This window comes from Dendrobates tinctorius, unplaced genomic scaffold (genome assembly GCF_039654945.1).
Source record: "Dendrobates tinctorius isolate UK_male_01 unplaced genomic scaffold, ASM3965494v1 ptg000151l, whole genome shotgun sequence".
In the NCBI taxonomy this organism is placed as follows: Eukaryota; Metazoa; Chordata; class Amphibia; order Anura; family Dendrobatidae; genus Dendrobates; species Dendrobates tinctorius.
Genome location: NW_027361818.1, coordinates 20615207 through 20635695, shown reverse-complemented (window position 1 = coordinate 20635695; position 20489 = coordinate 20615207). Strand labels below are relative to the sequence as shown.

Below are 20489 nucleotides of genomic sequence, written 5' to 3'. Positions count from 1 at the left end.
CCAAGTCCTTGGTAATCAGGAATATTCAGGTGTAGCCTGGCACTCTGGAGGCTAAGTCCTGAGGTCACCGCACTAAGCATGTCTATGATGTAGTGCCTTCCTATTGGTATTTGTACGTCATCTGCTCAGCTGATGTGGCAGCTCCGGATTGGCCTGCAGGCGCTTTCAGCGTGAGTGTCTGGGTTAGAGCTTTGGGTTTAAAAGGCTCCCAGCGACACCTGCGGGCACGCTAGTATAATTTGTGGTTGGTGTGTGTGAGTAGACACGCTACCACTCTGACTGCACAAGTGTGTGTTTGTGATCTCGTTCAGCTTGTAGCCAGTTAGGGTGTTCACTTGGTTTAGGATCTGTATCCAGTCGTGTGTGTGGTTAGTACAGCTAAGAAATAGAGCAAGATCCAACCACAGAGCTTTGCTCCCGTGTGAGTTCAACAGGGCTCTTTTTGTTGCTAGCGTCAGCTTAGTTTTTTTCATTTGGCTCTGCTTCTGCTTCGGCTATGTGTGCGATTGGCACGGGTAACTCTCAGAGCCAGCAGAACCTTATAGCTCTGTCTCTCTGTGACGCTAACAGAGCAGAGTATATATCATTCAGTTCATACTGCATGGAGCGAACGCAGCTGTACTAGGGTACGTGCGCTGTTTAATTCCGTCATTATACAAGCTTATATCTCTGCACTGTGGACCCCGGGTTGCGATCGCACCTTATCATTATTTATATTTAGTGCGATCCGCAAACCCTAACAGTAGGCTTATGCAAATGATTTCTTTCACACACTACTAGAAAACACACATCGACTCAGAAATATTATTTTTTGGACCTAGAACTGGCAACACGACGGCTGATGCCAATTTTTTTTTTGTATTTCCCAGTCTAATAAAAAATAAACATCAATCCAGAAAAAATGGCTTAGAAATAGAAATGAGACGACTGATGCAAAGTACGGATTTGAAAAAGTAGTTAAAAAAACACCTCTGGATGAAAAATTATGTTTGAGATCTAGAAATGGCAACGAGATGGCAAAGTACTAGAAAACAAACACCAGTGACCTGAGCCAGCTGGCACGGGAAAGTAAGAAAGGTGGAGAGACGTAGACCTGCAACCTCAGCATCCATACGAAGGAGAGACAAGTACGGAACGAAGGAGTAGAGAACACAGAGGAGGAGTGGGTTGGATAGGAACCCTGCCTATAGGTTCTCAGCGCAAGGCCGGGGCCCGGTCCCCGAGGTTGTATGGACACTTATGGTTCTGCAGCAGACACCGGTGGAGTAGTTGGCTGTAAATGTACTACTCCCATCCAAGACTTGGGACACAACAGCAACACGGATAGAGAGCCAGGATCCAGGAGCATCCTCGAGCAGGCTATAGCTGACTGTCATACAAGTAGAGTTCTAGGAACCTCTAGAAAGGAGGTATTCAAGGGTAACTAAGTACTGGAGTGCTTCACACCACAAGGCGCATTGGCGGAGTCATTCAGGAAAGGTACATGTTGGCGGAGTGTTGGAGAGGAGAGCCCTGACTTGCCTGGGAGGTTGATTGAGTCTTTACCCCGGAGGACACGGCACGGAGGCAGGCACCAGTGTGTACCACGAACTGTGAGTAAAGCTTTGAAACTGCAACTCTGGTGTCCTCCATTGATTTGTGCGCTAATACCTTCAGCACCGCTACATCTGGGTACCAGCATCCACACCATCCTGCACTTCTCCAGACCCATTGCACCTACACTGCCCTGGGACTACAGCTCCACCTGTGGGGAGCTACACCATCTTTGCTGCATCACACCATCAGTTACTGCGGATCTGCCCACAGCGTTAGCTTAACATCTTACTTGCCCAACACCACAGGTGGCGTCACGAACTATTCACCTAACCTATATTACAAACCACCATTAATTTGGGCTCCCAAGGCCACGGACCAGGTTGCTGCTGCTGTGAAACATCCCCCTGACACCGGCCCGGTACAGAGTACCCCACGGCCCTGGGAGGGCGGCCCACAAGCTCCAGGTCCCAATGCAACCAACAACTCCTGGATTTGGGCTGCAGGTGACTAGGTCGATTCCAGACCAGCACAGGGTCCTGGTTCTGACAATTCCTCTGGGTCCATCTCAGCAGAGTTTTTGTCATTCTCCACGATGTTCTGGGTATCCCTACGAACTAATTCCTTGATCAAATCAGAACCAGTGTCTGTGGTCCGGTATTCAATACGTCGTAGCTGGCACAGCTCCTGTAGTTGTTGTTTCTTGTTATGGCTATACATCTTCTCCGGTCTTCTTCTCAAGGCAAAGTTGGTGGGGTTGGACATGGTGCAGTCTGAAACCTACTGTTTATGCCTCATTAATGGTCTGCTGGGTCTGTCTGTATGCCTCTTTGTTTGTGAAGCCCTGGACCGTGTCTATGAACACCAGTCCCCTGCAGCCCCCCGGTTCCGCTGGGCTGAGTAGTATCCCACTGCTGCCACCAGGTGTGGAGAAACGGGGTTAGTGGGTGCTCTCGTCCGCTGGTCCAGCTGTCTTAGCAAGACTGCATGGACCAGGGCTCATAACACTGAACACCCACTCTATCTCCTTGTGGGCAGAACACTACACAGACAACACAGGGTTAGGGTAAAACAGTGTGGCCAAGCTTTATTGAACCACAACACCCACTAACAAACAGAAGAATTCCAGCAATTTCCCCAAAATGGTGCACATTATGTACGAAGATAACCGAGAGTAGTCCTGTGTTTTTTCAGCCGGGTCTGACATACCCTCAGCTGGGATCCTTAAGAGTTTCTTGTCCATTGTGTGTTTGCAGAATGTGTGTTGAGATGAGACCCCGGCTCTCTGTCTTTTTATACCTGAGGCAGATAAGCTATTTTTAGAACCACCCAGTGTCCTTCAGTACACCCTCACAGCTTTTCCCTATCTACATTCAAAGTCAACAACTGATTCCATAATATAAGCAAACATCAGATAAGCACACACTATGTTACATGGTATATCATTGTGCAAGTCACTCTTCTTGACCCACCAGAATCCACACTTAAATCCACAAGCCAAATATACAGACAAAAAGTCCATTCCTCCAGGCCTGCAAAAATATAGCCGTCTGGGCAATTAAGATATACTCTGGTTTCTTCACACATGCTTAGTCATTTTTTCAATACGGATTGTGTGAGATATTGTTACGGGCTGGAGGAACGCACCAAATAATAAAGAAGGTAGTTAGATGCGTTCGCAGCCTGGGGTCCACCGTGCAGAGATGGTAACTGCTGCTCGATAATGGCAGACATTATATGGCGGTACAATAGAGGAACACACAGGGTTAACTCCACCGAATGTGAATAGAGGAGGACTCTGTTACCTCACAGAGCCGCCTGATTGCCAAATACAAATGCCGTAGCCTGTTACTGGGTTACAGTCCCTGTAGACAGACCAGTGCTCGGCACCACAACTGTGGTGCCAGGAAGGAACAAAAAGAATAAATAAAGCACACTAAGTGTGAATCACAGTGCTCTGGCGGACGCCACTAACTACCTAGCACCTGGACAGGGGAGTAGAGCGTTAGACTTGCGCACGGTGTCGCACTGGCGGATGCAGTCGCTTAATGTGGTACTGAAGGTGCCCAGAGCTGGACAGCACCATATGGCGCTGAATGAGGTGCTGAGACGTGGAAGCACAGTGGCGCAGAAAAAGCCACTAGTAGGCGTTGACTCTAACTCTAATAGCCCTATAACATGCATATCCAAGGAAGGGGAGTCATAATGAGTCAGTCACCAGTTTCATGCATCCATCATTACTCACACAAAATACAATTAGAGTCTATAATAGCGCATAGCCGATCAGCCATGCAAGCTTTTTATAGCAGCGTCCTTCCGGGACCTTTGTGATGGTCCATATCCTTTGTGCCAATGGTGTGGTCAAACCATCAGTCAATGTTTCAGCATATAACTCCCTATTGCTAATTGTGTGGTCAAACCACCAGTCCACATTTCACCACAAGAATCTTTTGTGCCAATTCTGTGACTCAGCCACATTATCTCAGCAAATAAATGCTGACTGTTAATTTATTGACAGTTGACTGATAGGTCTGCGTCTAGGGTTGTGAAACAGCGAGGTAAAAAAGGGGAAGGGTACCTCCAACAAGAGAAGTAAAAAGCAAGGTCTTGGTGGAATAGTGAAAAGGCCTAGTGTTCAAGGTGTACAAGGGGCAGGTGGTAATGTTACCGAAAGCTCTACTGAACAAACACGTCCTATCCCAAGATGACTGACAACTTCTGCTACTGGACAGGCTACTCGATTTCCTTTCTTTGCCACTTGCACAGTGGTATGGCTTGCAGATGAAGACTAGAAAGAGCATGTGCTCCAGTAGATACCACAAAGGATGACCCATCTGACGTTATCTGACAACTTTGTAAAAAACAACTCAGTAGAGGCAAAAATTCCAATAATATAATTTGATTACAACAAGCATGCACTGACACATGTACAATCAACATGCATTAACTTGGCTATCTCATTGTGCTACATTGCGTCCTATCGGGCCTCACCAACCACTGGCCGCCTCTTCAAATGCATCTACTACTTATTCCTCCTCAGTCACCATGGCAAGTGTTCTCACACACATCTCTGTCAGCAGAACCTCCAGTTGTTTATCGTCTAAAGTTGGAGTGAGAGCAAGTCAGATGTTACGGAAGTGGATATGCATGCTGTTTGTAACCGATCTTAGACAGTGAGCACACTACATTTATCTAAAGTCACCATAATATTTCCACCTGCACCTTACTCACATTCCAGCAGTTCGTCATGTACACAATACATCACCCTCTCTCAGCACAGCAGCCTGCCCTTGGTCCTGTAGTTATGATCATGTAAAAGAATTTGTGCTCCTACACATTACAAATTTAAGGCTAATTTCACACTTGCTTTTTTTTGCAGCGCGTTTTTCCCGCAAAAAAAACGCATTGAAAAAACACATAAAAACGCATACAAATGCTGCGTTTTTTTCAAGCATTTTTATGAGCATGCATGAAAAAAACGCAGTGTTTTTATGCGTTTGTATGCGTTTTTAGTGCGTTTTTACCGCGTTTGCGTTTTTTTCCAACATTAGGTGGCCCTCACACTAACCCAAACCATGACTTTACTAACCCTAACCCTAACCCAGACCCTAACCCTAACCCTAATCCTAACCCTAACCCTTAACCAAACCATACTAACCCTAACCCTGACCCTAACCCTTAACCAAACCATACTAACCCTAACCCTAACCCTGACTCTAAACCCTAGCTAACCCTAACCCTAGCCCTAAACCCCCTTAACTAACCCTAACTCTAACCCAAACCCCTAAATTCCATTGTCCAACTAATGGTAAAAAAAAAAACGCATGCGCAAAAAAACGCATACATAAGCATGCCAATGCGCACATATGCACACCCATAGACTTATAATGGGTGTCTTGCTGTAAAAAAAACGCATTGCGCGCGCATGCGTTTTTTTGAGGCAAGTCGGACGCCCAAAAAATGCAACAGGATGCATTTTGTGCGCCCGAGCGCATACCGCAAAAAAACGCATGCGCAGAAAAACGCATACAAACGCATGTGTATGCGCACATAAGCGCATCCCATGCAAAGTATAGCAAAAAAAAACGCATGCGTTTTTTAGCGCTAAAATCCCGTGAAAAAAAACGCAAGTGTGAAACCAGCCTAAGAACTTGATCTTCACCATATCCAATCTGTTGGCAAAGGAAATGCCGCTTTTCCGCCTGATGTATACAGATGATTTCAGAAAGCTGATGGTCGTCGCAGTCCCCAAGAACCAGTTGTCCTGTCGCCATTACTTCTCAAAAAATTAGCACCTGCACTACACCACCATGTCTGACAACATCACCTGTTCCTTCAAAAAATCTATGTCTTACAGGGTTCATTTCTCCACTGACTCCTGGTCGAGCAAACATTGCCAGGGGCGTTACATCTAGGTGACTGAGCACTGGGTGACTCTGATGGCTGTGGGAGCAGGTGGGGAAGGGGCTGCTTCACAATTCTTGAAATCCCTAAGGCTTGCGGGACAAAACTCTGTATCCAACATTTCCTCCTCTACTTTTGCCTCCCCCTCCTCCTCTATGGCATCCACCTGTGCCCTCAACCTCTCCCTTAATGAGACACGCGTTACAATAGTGGAAAGAGAACCCCCATCTCCATACTACTCGGATAGGTCTCACCGCAATCAGGCAGTGTTTAAAATAATATGCTTTTGATATTGCAGTCACACAGTTCTAGAGTTGTGGACAGCTATCTATACTGAGTTTTTAGCAATAGCTGTCTCCACTGAACCTGGAGCAAGGGAAGGCAGTGTGCAATTACTGGTGGTACTGCAGTTTATCCTACACTATCCCAGTCTGGATGCTTTGCTGCAGAAAGCATGGTCACAGTGTGCTCACTTCCGCTGTTCGCACCCCACGGGTCATCACCTTGCATCACGGCAGAGTTCTTTCAGCCTACCAGTTGATATGCGATGTGCTGACATGATGGAATTCCACTCTGCACATAGATTAACTGTGGAAGCAGTGGGGAGCCCTGTTGCAGTATGTCCTTTTTCATAGCCTGTGCCAATGCAGTATGGACATTTGCGGAGTAGGCACAGATGAAGGACCTCTGCACCCTTCTGTGAATCATTTCACACATTTTTTAGACATCCTATGCACCAGCAGAACAGAGTACAGGTTTTATATAGTGAGCGATTGGATAGTGACTGACTGTAGAGGATGGTGTATAAGTATCTTGAGTTCAAAATCAATGCCATCATAAGGGTTGTGACCGTGTTGCATTTGATCTTCAAAAATGGAAGAGTGGTCTGAGCTCACCAGTCACACCTTGTTGCTTTTGTCTTGCTGTCCTGCTGTCCTGATGGATAATCGACTTGGAGGTTTTGTCATGCCCGGCAGCCAGCATTCTCTCAGTGCGTGTCTTCAGTAGAGATTGTTGAAGGTTCGGATTGATTTGGTAAATGTTTAGATGTTCGCCGAACAGTTCGACGAGCGTACCTGAACCTCATTAGATTCAATGAGAGGCCAAATCAAAAATATACACAACACCTTTAGGGGTGACAAAAAGCTTCCCAACCAGCTTAAATAAAGGGCAAACACCTTGAAATGTGGTATCAATTGAACCACAGTAGAAATTTGCAAATGGGAAAGCAGCAGTCAGCCATGAGCCATGCATGAGGTATCAGGATTTGGCCCAGCATTTACAGCTTGGAATTAAAGTATCAATGAGGACCTGGTGGTTAAAGGAGCAATGTAAGGCTTCTCAGCTTGGAATACTGATACCTCAATCAGCACCTCCACTATTTTTTTCTTTCCATCTACACTCAGTTGGCAAAAAATTAGTTTTATACAGTGCTATTGGTAGAAAAATGCAAGAAAAGTAATACAGGTAGTGGATGGATCAATTGACCCATAGTAAAAACTTTTATAATGGCATATAAGTAGTCAGCCATGGGTGTTATGAGTTCATTTTCCCCTTCACCATTGAGGTCTGATGAACTCCCTCTTCTGGTGAAGGAAGGTAGTGAGGCTGATTAACAAGCACCTTAGCTGGGAGAGGATGACTGGGCGACAGGGATCTCTGACTAGATATAAGGCAGCCGACGCCCTTCTGCCTCGCTGGTGATTTCTCTGTGGAATTCTAGGAGACCAGTCTGATTCCTGCTCCTCAAAAGCTAAGTTTTCTGCTTTGCCTTTTTGCATTTGTGTTTTGGTTTTAGTTTGCCTTACTTTTCTGGATTCTGCCATTCCCTGCTGGGGTGAGCTGAATTCCTTTTTTGTCGGTTTGCTCTGTATTCAGAAAATACCTGAGTACTGACATAGTCTTTTTGAAGCCTAGCGTCTTCAGGGCCTTTTTCCCTGTCAGTCTGTTGGCTCATATTTTGATAGGGTTTTTCGCGGATTGCAGACAGCAGCTTTCCTATCCTGTCCTATCTAGTTAGCTTGGGCCCCATCATTTGCTCAGTCTATCTTTCTATCTGTCTTAGTGTTTTTTCATCTTGCTTCACCGTCATTATATGTTGGGGGCTGCCTTTTGCTTTGGGGTCTGCTCTGGGGCAGTTTAGATTTCCCTTTCTGTCTTTAGGCTAGGCAGTTCTCCGGCTGTGATCGAGGGGTCTAGGGCATCGTAGGAACCCCCCACGGCTACTGCTAGTTGTTGTTGATAGGTTCAGGGGTCTGCAATCCGATAGCTGCCAACTTCTCTGGTTTTCTGGACTTAGCTAGTATTTCTGTTTTTGCCTCCTACTGTGACTCATTCACAACAGAATCACCAGCCATACCGCAGATCCTAGGGTACTCAATAGCAGGAAAGAATTGAAGAAAAAAAAAAGTGTGTATATTTTTTCCTCTATATCTCTGAGGCTGTAGGGGGATTTTTTTTTCTCTCAATGGAGATAAAGCAATTGTCTGATCGTGTGGAGCAGCTCGCTGCGGAAGTGCAGGGAATTTCCGCCTACCTTGCTCATTCACATGCTGCTGAACCAAAGATCCCTACTCCTGATGTGTTTTTTGGGGATCGGCCTAAATTTTTGAATTTAAAAAATAATTGTAAATTATTTTTTGCCTTGAAGCCTAACTCGTCAGGGAGCTCCGCGCAGCAGGTTAAAATTGTCATCTCTTTGCTGCGTGGCGATCCCCAGGATTGAGCGTTTTCTTTGAAACCTGATGATGCTAGTCTAACTAATTTGAACGCATTTTTTCAAGCCTTGGGGTTGTTGTATGACGAACCTAATGCTATTGATCAGGCTGAAAAGACCCTGTGGGCATTGAGCCAGGGTCGAGATTCTGCAGAATTGTACTGTCAAAAATTCCGAAAGTGGGCGGTCCTTACTGCCTGGAATGATAATGCCTTGGCTGCTCTCTTTCGGAAGGGTTTGTCAGAAGCTGTAAAAGATACTATGGTGGGATTTCCTGTTCCCTCTGGCCTGGACGATTCTATGTCAGTAGCCATTCAGGTTGATCGGCGTTTACGTAAACGCAGGACTGCACAAGAGATGTTGCCACCTGTTGAACAAGTGTCTGAACCTATGCAATGTGATAGAGTTTTGTCAAGGGAGCAACGTCAGGAGTTCAGAAAGCGTAATAAGCTGTGTTTTTTTTGTGGAGATGCCTCGCATATTATTTCTGTCTGTCCTAAACGAGAGTAACATTTTGCACACACGTTTTCTGTGGGTGGTGTTCAACCTAAGTTTCTTCTGGCAATTACTCTGATCTGCTCCCTGTCCACATTTTCTGCCAAGGCTTTTGTGGATTCGGGAGCAGCCCTGAACCTAATGGACTTGGATTTTGCTAAACGTTGTGGATTTCCTATGACACCTCTGCGGACGCCTAGCCCTTTGAGGGGGATTGATGCTACTCCTTTGGCGAAAAATAAACCTCAGTTTTGGACCCAGGTGGTAAAGCGGGTCGCCCCAAACCATCAAGAAAATTGCAGATTTTTGGTGTTGCATAATTTGCATGATACCATTGTTCTGGGGTTTCACTGGTTGCAAATTCATAATCCAGTTTTGGACTGGAAATCTGTGTATGTAGTGAGTTGGGGTTGTCGGTGTGCCCTTAGTGAGGCTCCGGTTTTTTCCACCTCTCCTCAGTCGCATGATATTCCTGACTATTTGGCGGACTTTTATGATGTATTTAGTGAGAATGAGTCTGCGTCTTTGCCTCCTCATAGGAGTTATAACTGTGCAATTGAACTGAGCCCGGGGTGTAAATTTCCCAAGGGTCGGCTCTTCAATTTATCTGTACCCGAGCACGAGGCTATGCGATCCTATATTAAGGAGACGTTGGAGAAGGGTCATATTAGACCATCCTCTTCACCATTAGGTGCTGGGTTTTTTTTCGTGGCCAAAAAGGATGGTTCATTAAGGCCTTGTATTGATTATCGTGCCCTCAACAAAATTACTATTAAATATCAGTATCCGTTACCCCTGATTTCGGATCTATTCTCCAGAGTTAAAGGTGCTTGCTGGTTTACCAAGCTTGACCTCAGGGGGGCGTATAATCTTATCCGCATTAAGCATGGGAATGAATGGAAGTCGGCATTTAATACTCCAGAGGGACATTTTCAGTACCTGGTGATGCCTTTTGGGCTCACTAATGCCCCTTCTGTCTTCCATTGCTTCATAAACGACATTTTCCGAGACTTTGTGGATAAATTTTTGATTATCTATCTGGATGATATTTTGATCTTCTCCAAGGATTGGGATTCTCATGTGGAACATGTTCGAACGGTGTTCCCGATCTTGAGGGAGATTTCCCTGTATGTCAAAGGATCAAAATGCCTTTTTGGGGTACAGAGGATTTCATTTTTGGGATTTATTTTGTCTCCGTCAACTATTGAAATGGATCCGGCCAAGGTACAGGCCATTTATGATTGGGTTCAGCCCACTTCTTTGAAGGCCCTTCAGAAGTTTTTGGGTTTTGCTAATTTTTATCGGAAATTTATAGCAAAATTTTCTAGTTTGCCAAGCCATTGACTGATCTGACTAAGAAGGGTGCTGATGTGTTGAATTGGTCTCCGGAGGCTGTTGCTTCCTTTCAGGAGCTGAAGCGAAGATTTACCTCCGCCCCGGTTTTGCGGCAACCTGATGTCTCACTCCCGTTCCAGGTAGAGGTGGACCCTTCTAAGATTGGTGCAGGAGCTGTTTTGTCCCAAAAGGATCCTGAAACATCTAAAATGAATCCCTGTGCTTTCTTTTCCCGAAAGTTCTCCCCATCTGAACGTAACTATGATGTGGGGAATCGGGAACTGTTGGCCATGAAATGGGCATTTGAGGAGTGGAGTCATTGGTTGGAGGGAGCTAAACATCAAGTCGTGGTCCTCATTGACCACAAGAATTTGATTTACCTGGAGTCGGCCAAACACTTGAACCCTATACAGGCTAGATGGGCCTTGTTTTTTACATGTTTTGATTTTGTGGTCTCTTTTCTTCCTGGCACTAAGAATGTCAATGCTGACGCTCTTTCTAGGAGCTCCTTTGCTGATTCTCCTGTGGTGACCAAGCCTGCTACCATCTTAGGCGAAGGGGTAGTTCTTTCTGCCATCTCGCCCGATTTGAGACTTGCTCTGCAAGAGTTCCAGGAGGACAAACCTGAGCGTTGTCCCAGTGGAAAGTTGTATGTTCCTGACCAGTGGAAGAAGAGAGTGATGTCTGAAGTTCATTGCTCTGCATTGGCTGGTCATCCAGGTATTTTTGGTACTAGAGATCTGGTGAGTCGGTCTTTTTGGTGGCCCGCCTTGACTCGTGATGTCAGGAATTTTGTGCAGTCCTGTGGGACTTGCTCCCGGTCTAAACCTTGTTCTCGCTCTAGTGGGTTGTTGATGCCTTTGCCGGTCCCCAGGTGTCATGTCGGACACTGTTCACACCAGGGTGTCCGGCAGACAGCGGTAATACCCTGTTGGGTATTCTGTTCCAGTCGGGATAGGGTTAACCAGGTTGTCATGCTGGCTGAGGGCTGGGCCACGCCCTTGGTCTTTAAATAGTTCGTCCTGACTATGGGCGTCGCCGACTATAGCTTTAGCCTAGTGCTAGCAATACCGGTCAGCAGTGGTGGTGTTGGAGCGTCTGATATCTGGTGCAGTATATCCCTCAGTGGTTCTTTCTCCAATTTGTTATATATATTTGGTTGCCCTTGCACATTATTGTATTCCCTTGTGTATTAACTGTGTGGTGTTTCTTTTACCCCTGTCCATACGTATTTGTGGGGTCTGGTGTCTGGTCCCCTCACTGGGTGGAGGGTGGTGGGTTCAGCTTAGGGCTGGACAGGAGACAGGGACAGGGTGGAGGCTCAGACAGGCACACCTTCAGTGTAAACCCTGGGTAGAGGGACAGACAGGGTTCCCCTAGTCTGAGGGACATCGCAGGGGTCCCGGGGTTTTTGCCTAAAGTAACCTAGGCATACCATGACATTATAGTCGGCCCAAATAATAAAGTGAGAAGAAAAAAAAAAAAAAAAAAGGTATAGATAGGGAATATAGGGGTTACTTACTATGGATCCTATACTTTCCCTAACCAAGCAGCTGGAGGCTCTATCCATACAGGTCACTGAACTCAGGGGGGTGGTCCAGCAACAAGGCCTGTCAGCTCCTGCAGTACCTGCTGAGGCTGCAGCCAGGGCAGCTGAGCCCAAGTTTCCCCTTCCTGAACGATTTGCTGGTGATCGTGGTAAGTTCACGGTGTTTCGTGAATCATGCAAATTGTATTTCCGTATGCGTCCACATTCCTCAGGCAATGAGGCTCAACGCGTGGGCTTGGTGATTTCTTTGCTGAGTGGTGACCCACAGGCCTGGGCCTTTTCACTCCCTTCAGACTCACAGGCATTTGAATCTGTAGATTTTTTTTTCTCTGCTCTGGGTTTGATCTATGACGATCCGGATAGATTAAACTTAGCAGAGTCTAAGATACGCTCACTGCTACAGGGTGATCGACCAGCTGAGGATTACTGCACGGAATTCCGGCGCTGGGCGGTGGACACGCAGTGGAATGACCCTGCGCTTAGAAGTCAGTTTTTGCATGGGGTTTCTGGAAGGGTTAAACAGACTCTCCTAATGTACGAGACTCCCGCCTCTCTGGAGGCTGCGATGGCACTTGTAGTACGCATAGACCGACGTCTCCGTCAGGGGGCGCTGGTTTCGTTGCCTCCGGGAGGTGGGGGAGTGGTCGGTGAGGTTGCCGCGGGTGAATCCGTGGAACCCATGCAGATCGCTGGTATAGCACAGTCACCGAGTAACAAGCCTAAACGTCCTTGGCACAGAAGGCAGGGGCTCTGTTTTTTTTGTGGCAAAGGAGGACATTTTATTAACGCTTGCCCCCTGGTACCTAAGAAGGGCGCGCCGGCGGAAAACTGATAGGCTCAGAGGGTTTGGAGGAGTCTAGTCTGAGCCTTTGTGTATCCTCCGTCATGGTTTCCCAGTGTATGCTCCCTGCTAGGGTGGTACTTGGGGGGCAAATGCTCTCTATTACAGTATTTATTGATAGTGGCTCAGCTGCCAATCTCATTGATGAGAGGTTCGCGCATACAGCGGGATTTCCGGTGGAGAAATTGCCGAACCCCATCCGGGTGGTTACCATCAATGCTTCCCCGTTGTCTCAAGGGGAGATCACAGAGTGTGTGTTGGATATACAACTCCACATCGGAGTATTACACTCAGAGCGGGTAACTTGTAAGGTGCTTAGTAACTTACCGGCTCAGATGGTTCTGGGCTTTCCATGGTTGTCAATGCATAATCCTGTTATTGATTGGAAGACCCAGGACATAATTCAGTGGAGCAGGGAGTGTCAGGAGAGGTGCCTGGCTACATGTATTTCCGCTTTGACCCCCAGTATCCCGGAGCCGTTGCTGGATTATGCGGATGTATTTTCTGAGAAGGGTTGTTCGGAACTACCACCGCATCGCCCCTATGACTGTGCTATTAGGTTGAAACCAGGGGCCAAGTTACCTAAAGCTAGAATGTTTAATATCTCAGGTCCCGAGAGGCTAGCTCTCAAGGAATACATTGCGGATAGCCTGAGCAAGGGTCATATTAGACCTTCCTCGTCTCCTCTGGCTGCTGGCTTCTTCTTTGTTAAAAAGAAGGATGGCGGTTTACGCCCGTGTCTGGATTTCAGAGAACTCAACCAGATTACGGTCCGTGATCCTTACCCTATGCCACTTATACCCGATTTATTCAACCAAGTGGTTGGTGCCAGGTGGTTCTCCAAACTGGACCTCAGGGGGGCGTACAATCTTATAAGAGTCCGTCAGGGGGATGAGTGGAAGACAGCGTTCAATACCCCTGAGGGTCACTCTTGAGAGTTTGGTAATGCCGTTTGGGTTGACTATGGCACCGGCGGTCTTTCAACACTTCATTAATGATGTCTTCTCTCAGTTGTTGGGGAGGTTTGTTATAATTTATCTTGACGACATCCTCATTTTCTCTCGCGACCATGATACACATATAGAGCATGTTAGACAGGTTCTGCAGTTGCTCAGAGAGAAAAGGCTCTATGTCAAGCTTGAAAAATGTGTGTTTTTCGTACAGGAGCTACCGTTCTTGGGTTATATAATCTCCGCCTCAGGTTTTAAGATGGACAGCGCAAAGGTGCAGGCGGTACTACATTGGGATCGGCCTGATAATCTTAAGGCGCTTCAGCGATTTCTTGGCTTCTCCAATTACTATAGGAAATTTATTAAGAACTTCTCTATGATTGCCAAACCACTGACTGACATGACTAAGAAGGGTACCGACTTTTCTGACTGGTCTGAGCCTGCGGTACAGGCGTTTGAATTCCTCAAGAATAGTTTTGCCTCAGCGCCCATTCTGGTGCAGCCCGATGTCTCCTTACCGTTTGTCGTGGAGGTGGATGCGTCGGAGGTTGGAGTGGGGGCTGTACTGTCTCAGGGCCCTTCTTGGGCCAAGTTGCATCCGTGTGCCTTCTTCTCCAAGAAGCTGTCGCCTGCGGAGCGTAATTATGATATTGGCAACAGGGAACTATTGGCCATCAAATTGGCATTTGAGGAGTGGCGACACTTTTTGGAGGGGGCTGTTCATCAGATTACTGTGATAACCGACCATAAGAATTTGCTTTATTTAGAATCTGCTAAGCGCCTGTCCTCCAGACAGGCTCGCTGGGCATTATTCTTCACCCGGTTCAACTTCATTGTTACCTATCGACCTGGGTCGAAGAATGTTAAGGCAGACGCTTTATCCAGGTGTTTTCCTGGTGGAGAGTTATGTGAAGAGCCGGTGCCTATTCTCCAAAAGGGTGTGGTGGTATCTGCCATCACGACAGAGATTGAGGCAGAGATTGCCGAGGCTCAGGAGGTGGTACCGCCGGGGTTACCTGCTAATAAATCTTTTGTGCCGCTACATCTACGCTCTAGAGTGTTGGGCGAACATCACGACACGGTACTGGCAGGTCATCCAGGGGTTAAGAGCACTCTGGAACTGGTATCGCGTCGTTTTTGGTGGCCTAAAATCCGGCAGGATGTGGCCTCATATGTGGCTGCCTGTACCACGTGCGCACGGGCCAAGACTCCTCGTTCCCGTCCCGCTGGTAGCTTGCAGCCTCTCGGGGTGCCCAGTAAGCCATGGACTGAGATTTCCATGGATTTTATTACTGACTTGCCCGCCTCGGCAGGGAACTCGGTCATTTTGGTAATTGTTGATAGGTTCTCCAAAATGTCACATTTCGTTGCTTTACCGTCTTTGCCCAATGCTAAGACTCTTGCTCAGATATTTATTCGCGAGGTGGTCAGACTTCATGGTGTCCCGTCTGACATTGTGTCTGATCGAGGTACGCAGTTTGTGGCAAAGTTTTGGAGAGCTTTTTGTTCTCGCCTTGGAATCAAATTATCTCATTCATCGGCTTTCCACCCTCAGTCGAATGGACAGACTGAGCGGATGAACCAAAACCTGGAGCAATACTTGCGCTGCTTTATTTCCGACAATCAGGAAGAGTGGTCAGCGTTTCTTCCTCTGGCAGAATTCGCAATAAACAACCATTGCCAGGAATCGTCTGGGGAATCTCCTTTTTTTTGTGTGTATGGTCAACATCCTCAATTTTGCACCTTGCGTCAGGGGTGCTCAGTTGGCGTCCCTGAAGAGGACCAGTTGGGAGCTCAATTGTCGTCTGTTTGGAGGAGAGTCAAGCAGCGCTTGTTGAAGGTGGGTTCCAGGTACAAACGGGTGGCTGACTGCAGACGTGTGCCAGGTCCGGACCTGTGTGTGGGTGATTGGGTGTGGTTATCTACTAGGAACATTAAGCTCAAGATACCGTCACTTAAGTTGGGTCCCAGGTTCATTGGCCCATTTAGAATCTCCGCAGTGATCAACCCAGTGGCATTTCGTTTGGAGTTGCCGGCTGTGTATAAGATTCATAATGTATTTCTCAAAGCATTGCTAAAGAAGGTCGTGGGTTTGGTGGATGGTTCCCCCGGGCCACCACCTCCCGTCTTGGTGGATGGCGCGTTGGAATTTGAGGTGTCCAAAGTGGTGGACTCTAGGGTTGTGCGTCGCACTCTACAGTACCTGGTCCACTGGCGTGGCTATGGTCCTTAGGAGAGGACATGGGTGCCGGCCTCTGACATTCATGCTGATCGACTGGTTACTATGTTCCATCGTCGCCATCCGGACAAGCCAGGTCCTCGACATGGTGAGGTTCCGGAGGTCCCTCGTAGAAGGCGGGGTACTGTCATGTCGGACACTGTTCACACCAGGGTGTCCGGCAGACAGCGGTAATACCCTGTTGGCTATTCTGTTCCAGTCGGGATAGGGTTAACCAGGTTGTCATGCTGGCTGAGGGCTGGGCCACGCCCTTGGTCTTTAAATAGTTCGTCCTGACTATGGGCGTCGCCGACTATAGCTTTAGCCTAGTGCTAGCAATACCGGTCAGCAGTGGTGGTGTTGGAGCGTCTGATATCTGGTGCAGTATATCCCTCAGTGGTTCTTTCTCCAATTTGTTATATATATTTGGTTGCCCTTGCACATTATTGTATTCCCTTGTGTATTAACTGTGTGGTGTTTCTTTTACCCCTGTCCATACGTATTTGTGGGGTCTGGTGTCTGGTCCCCTCACTGGGTGGAGGGTGGTGGGTTCAGCTTAGGGCTGGACAGGAGACAGGGACAGGGTGGAGGCTCAGGCAGGCACACCTTCAGTGTAAACCCTGGGTAGAGGGACAGACAGGGTTCCCCTAGTCTGAGGGACATCGCAGGGGTCCCGGGGTTTTTGCCTAAAGTAACCTAGGCATACCATGACACCAGGAGGCCATGGACCCATATTTCAATGGATTTCATCTCTGATATGCCTGTCTCTCAGAGAATGACTGTTATTTGCGTGATTTGTGATAGGTTCTCTAAGATGGTTCATCTTGTACCACTCCCTAAGTTGCCATCTTCTTCTGAGTTGGTGCCCCTGTTTTTGCAACAGGTGGTTCGCTTGCGCGGGATTCCTGAGAACATTGTATCTGACAGGGGAGTTCAGTTTGTGTCTAGATTTTGGAGGACGTTCTGTTCCAAGCTGGGAATTCAGTTGTCCTTCTCCTCTGTTTTTCACCCTCAGACCAATGGGTAGACGGAGAGAACAAACCAGACCTTGGAGTCGTATTTGAGATGTTTTATTTCCGCTGATCAGGATGATTGGGTTTCATTTTTGCCCTTGGCCGAATTTGCTTTAAATAATAGAGCTAGTTCTGCCACTTTGATGTCACCATTTTTTTGTAACATTGGGTTTCATCCTCGATTTTCTTCAGGGCAGGTGGAGCCTTCTGCCTGCCCAGGTGTTGACACTGTGGTGGAGAGAATGCACCAGATCTGGGACCAAGTGGTGGACAAGTTATCTCTGTTATGATTGAGTCACTGTAGGAGGCAAAAACAAAAATGCTAGCTAAGTCCAGAAAACCAGAGAGGTTGGCAGCTATCGGATTGCAGACCCCTGATCCTATCACAACAACTAACAGTAGCCGTGGGGGGTTCCTACGATGCCCTAGACCCCTCGATTACAGCCGGAGAATTAAATAGGCCTAAAGAAAGAAAGGGGAAATCTAAACTGCCCCAGAGCAGACCCCAAAGCAATAGGCAGCCCCCAACATATAATGACGGTGAAGCAAGATGAAAACACTAACACAGACAGAAAGGTAGACTGAGCAAAGACGGGGCCCAAAACTACCTAGATAGGAAAGGACAGGAAGGCTGCTGTCTGCAATCCGTGAAAAACCCTATGAAAATAAGAGCCAACAGGCTGACAGTAAAAAAGGCCCTGAAGACGCTAGGCTTCAAAAAAGCTATATCAGTACTCAGGAATATTCTGAAGACAGAGCAACCGGCAAAAGGAGATTCAGCTCATCCCAGCAGGGAATGGCAGAATCCAGAAAAGCAAGGAAAACAAACATAAAACACAAATGCAAACAGGCAAAGCAGAAACTTAGCTTTAGGGAAGCAGGAATTAGACTGGTGTCCTAGAAGTCCACAGAGAAATCACCCGCAGGGCAGGAGGGCGTCGGCAGCCTTATATCCAGGCAGTGACTCCACTCAGCCAGTCATCCTCATTAGACTCAGGTGCCTGATAATCAGGCTCATTACCTTCCTTTACCAGAATAGGGAGCTCCCAAGACCTCAGTGAAGAAGGGGAAAATGAACTCACAACAGTACCTACCCCTTGAAAAGGGGTCACCTAACCCTCAACCACGCCACCAGGGCGATCAGGGTGAGCCCGATGAAAGGCACACACCAATCTTTTGGCATGAATATCAGAGGCAGAGACCCAGGAATTATCCTCCTGACCATAACCCTTCCACTTAACCAAATACTGGAGTCTCCGTCTAGCCAGACGGGAATCCAGTATTTTCTCTACCTCATATTCCATGTTACCTTCAACCAATACAGGGTCTGGAGGTGCCACCCCAGGAACAACTGGTTCAACAAACCTCTTCAACAAGGACTTATGGAACACATTATGGATTTTAAATGTGACAGGAAGAGCCAAACGAAAAGAGACCGGATTAATAATCTCCAAAATCTTGTAAGGTCCAATAAATCTAGGCTTAAACTTAGGAGAAGCCACCTTCATAGCAATATTTTTTGAAGATAACCACACCATATCACCAATCTTAAACTGGGGACAAATGGTCCTATGTCGATTGGAAAACCGCTGGGCCTTTTCCTGGGAGAGAGATAACTTATCCACCACTTGGTCCCAGATCTGGTGCATTCTCTGCACCACAGTGTCAACACCTGGGCAGGCAGAAGGCTCCACCTGCCCTGAAGAAAATCGAGGATGAAACCCAAAGTTACAAAAAAAAGGTGACATCAAAGTGGCAGAACTAGCTCTATTATTTAAAGCAAATTCGGCCAAGGGCAAAAATAAAACCCAATCATCCTGATCAGCGGAAATAAAACATCTCAAATACGACTCCAAGGTCTGGTTTGTTCTCTCTGTCTGCCCATTGGTCTGAGGGTGAAAAGCAGAGGAGTAGGACAACTGAATTTCCAGCTTGGAACAGAAAGTCCTCCAAAATCTAGACACAAACTGAACTCCTCTGTCAGATACAATGTTCTCAGGAATCCCGTGCAAGCGAACCACCTGTTGCAAAAACAGGGGCACCAACCCAGAGGAAGATGGCAACTTAGGGAGTGGTACAAGATGAACCATCTTAGAGAACCTATCACAAATCACCCAAATAACAGTCATTCTTTGAGAGACCAGCATATCAGAGATGAAATCCATTGAAATATGGGTCCATGGCCTCCTGGGGACCGGCAAAGGCATCAACAACCCACTAGAGCGAGAACAAGATTTAGACCAGGAGCAAGTCCCACAGGACTGCACAAAATTCCTGACATCATGAGACAAGGTGGGCCACCAAAAAGAGCGACTCACCAGATCTCTAGTACCAAAAATACCTGGATGACCAGCCAATGCAGAGCAATGAACTTCAGACATCACTCTCTTCTTCCACTGGTCAGGAACATACAACTTTCCACTGGGACAACGCTCAGGTTTGTCCTCCTGGAACTCTTGCAGAGCAAGTCTCAAATCGGGTGAGATGGCAGAAAGAACTACCCCTTCGCCTAAGATGGTAGCAGGCTTGGTCACCACAGGAGAATCAGCAAAGAAACTCCTAGAGAGGGCGTCTGCCTTGACATTCTTAGTTCCAGGAAGAAAAGAAACCACAAAATCAAAACGTGTAAAAAACAAGGCCCACCTAGCCTGTCTAGGGTTCAAGCGTTTAGCCGACTTTAGGTAAATCAAATTCTTGTGGTCAGTGAGGACCACAACTTGATGTTTAGCTCCCTCCAACCAATGTCTCCACTCCTCAAATGCCCATTTCATGGCCAACAGTTCCTGATTCCCCACATCATACTTACGTTCAGATGGAGAGAACTTTCGGGAAAAGAAAGCACAGGGATTCATTTTAGATGTTACAGGATCCTTTTGGGACAAAACAGCTCCTGCACCAATCTCAGAAGCATCCACCTCTACCTGGAACGGGAGTGAGACATCTGGTTGCCGCAAAACCGGGGCGGAGGTAAATCTTTGCTTCAGCTCCTGAAAGGAAGCAACAGCCTCCGGAGACCAATTCAACACATCAGCACCCTTCTTAGTCAGATCAGTCAATGGCTTGGCAATACTAGAAAATTTTGCTATAAATTTCCGATAAAAATTAGCAAACCCCAAAAACTTCTGGAGGGCCTTCAAAGAAGTGGGCTGAACCCAATCATAAAAGAGCCTGTACCTTGGCCGGGTCCATTTCAATAGTTGACGGAGACAAAATAAATCCCAAAAATGAAATGCTATGTACTCCAAAAAGGCATTTCGATCCTTTGACATACAGGGAATTCTCCCTCAAGATCCGGAACACAGTCCGAATATGTTCCACATGAGAATCCCAATCCTTGGAGAAGATCAAAATATCATCCAGATAGATAATCAAAAATTTATTGACAAAGTCTCAGAAAATATCGTTCATGAAGTACTGGAAGACAGAAGGGGCATT

At 47.0% G+C, this 20489-nt stretch overlaps 1 protein-coding gene across 1 annotated transcript in view; it reads right to left on the bottom strand.

Annotated features, from left to right (window-relative positions):
- Positions 1–4559: 4559 nt before the first annotated feature.
- The window catches only part of LOC141050033 (olfactory receptor 5P81-like), a 32170-nt gene continuing 16240 nt past the window's right edge, over positions 4560–20489 (bottom strand). The window contains exon 3 of the mRNA XM_073546868.1: positions 4560–4633. Coding sequence (XP_073402969.1) covers positions 4560–4633 — 74 coding nt within the window. The remainder of the gene's footprint in view (positions 4634–20489) is intronic.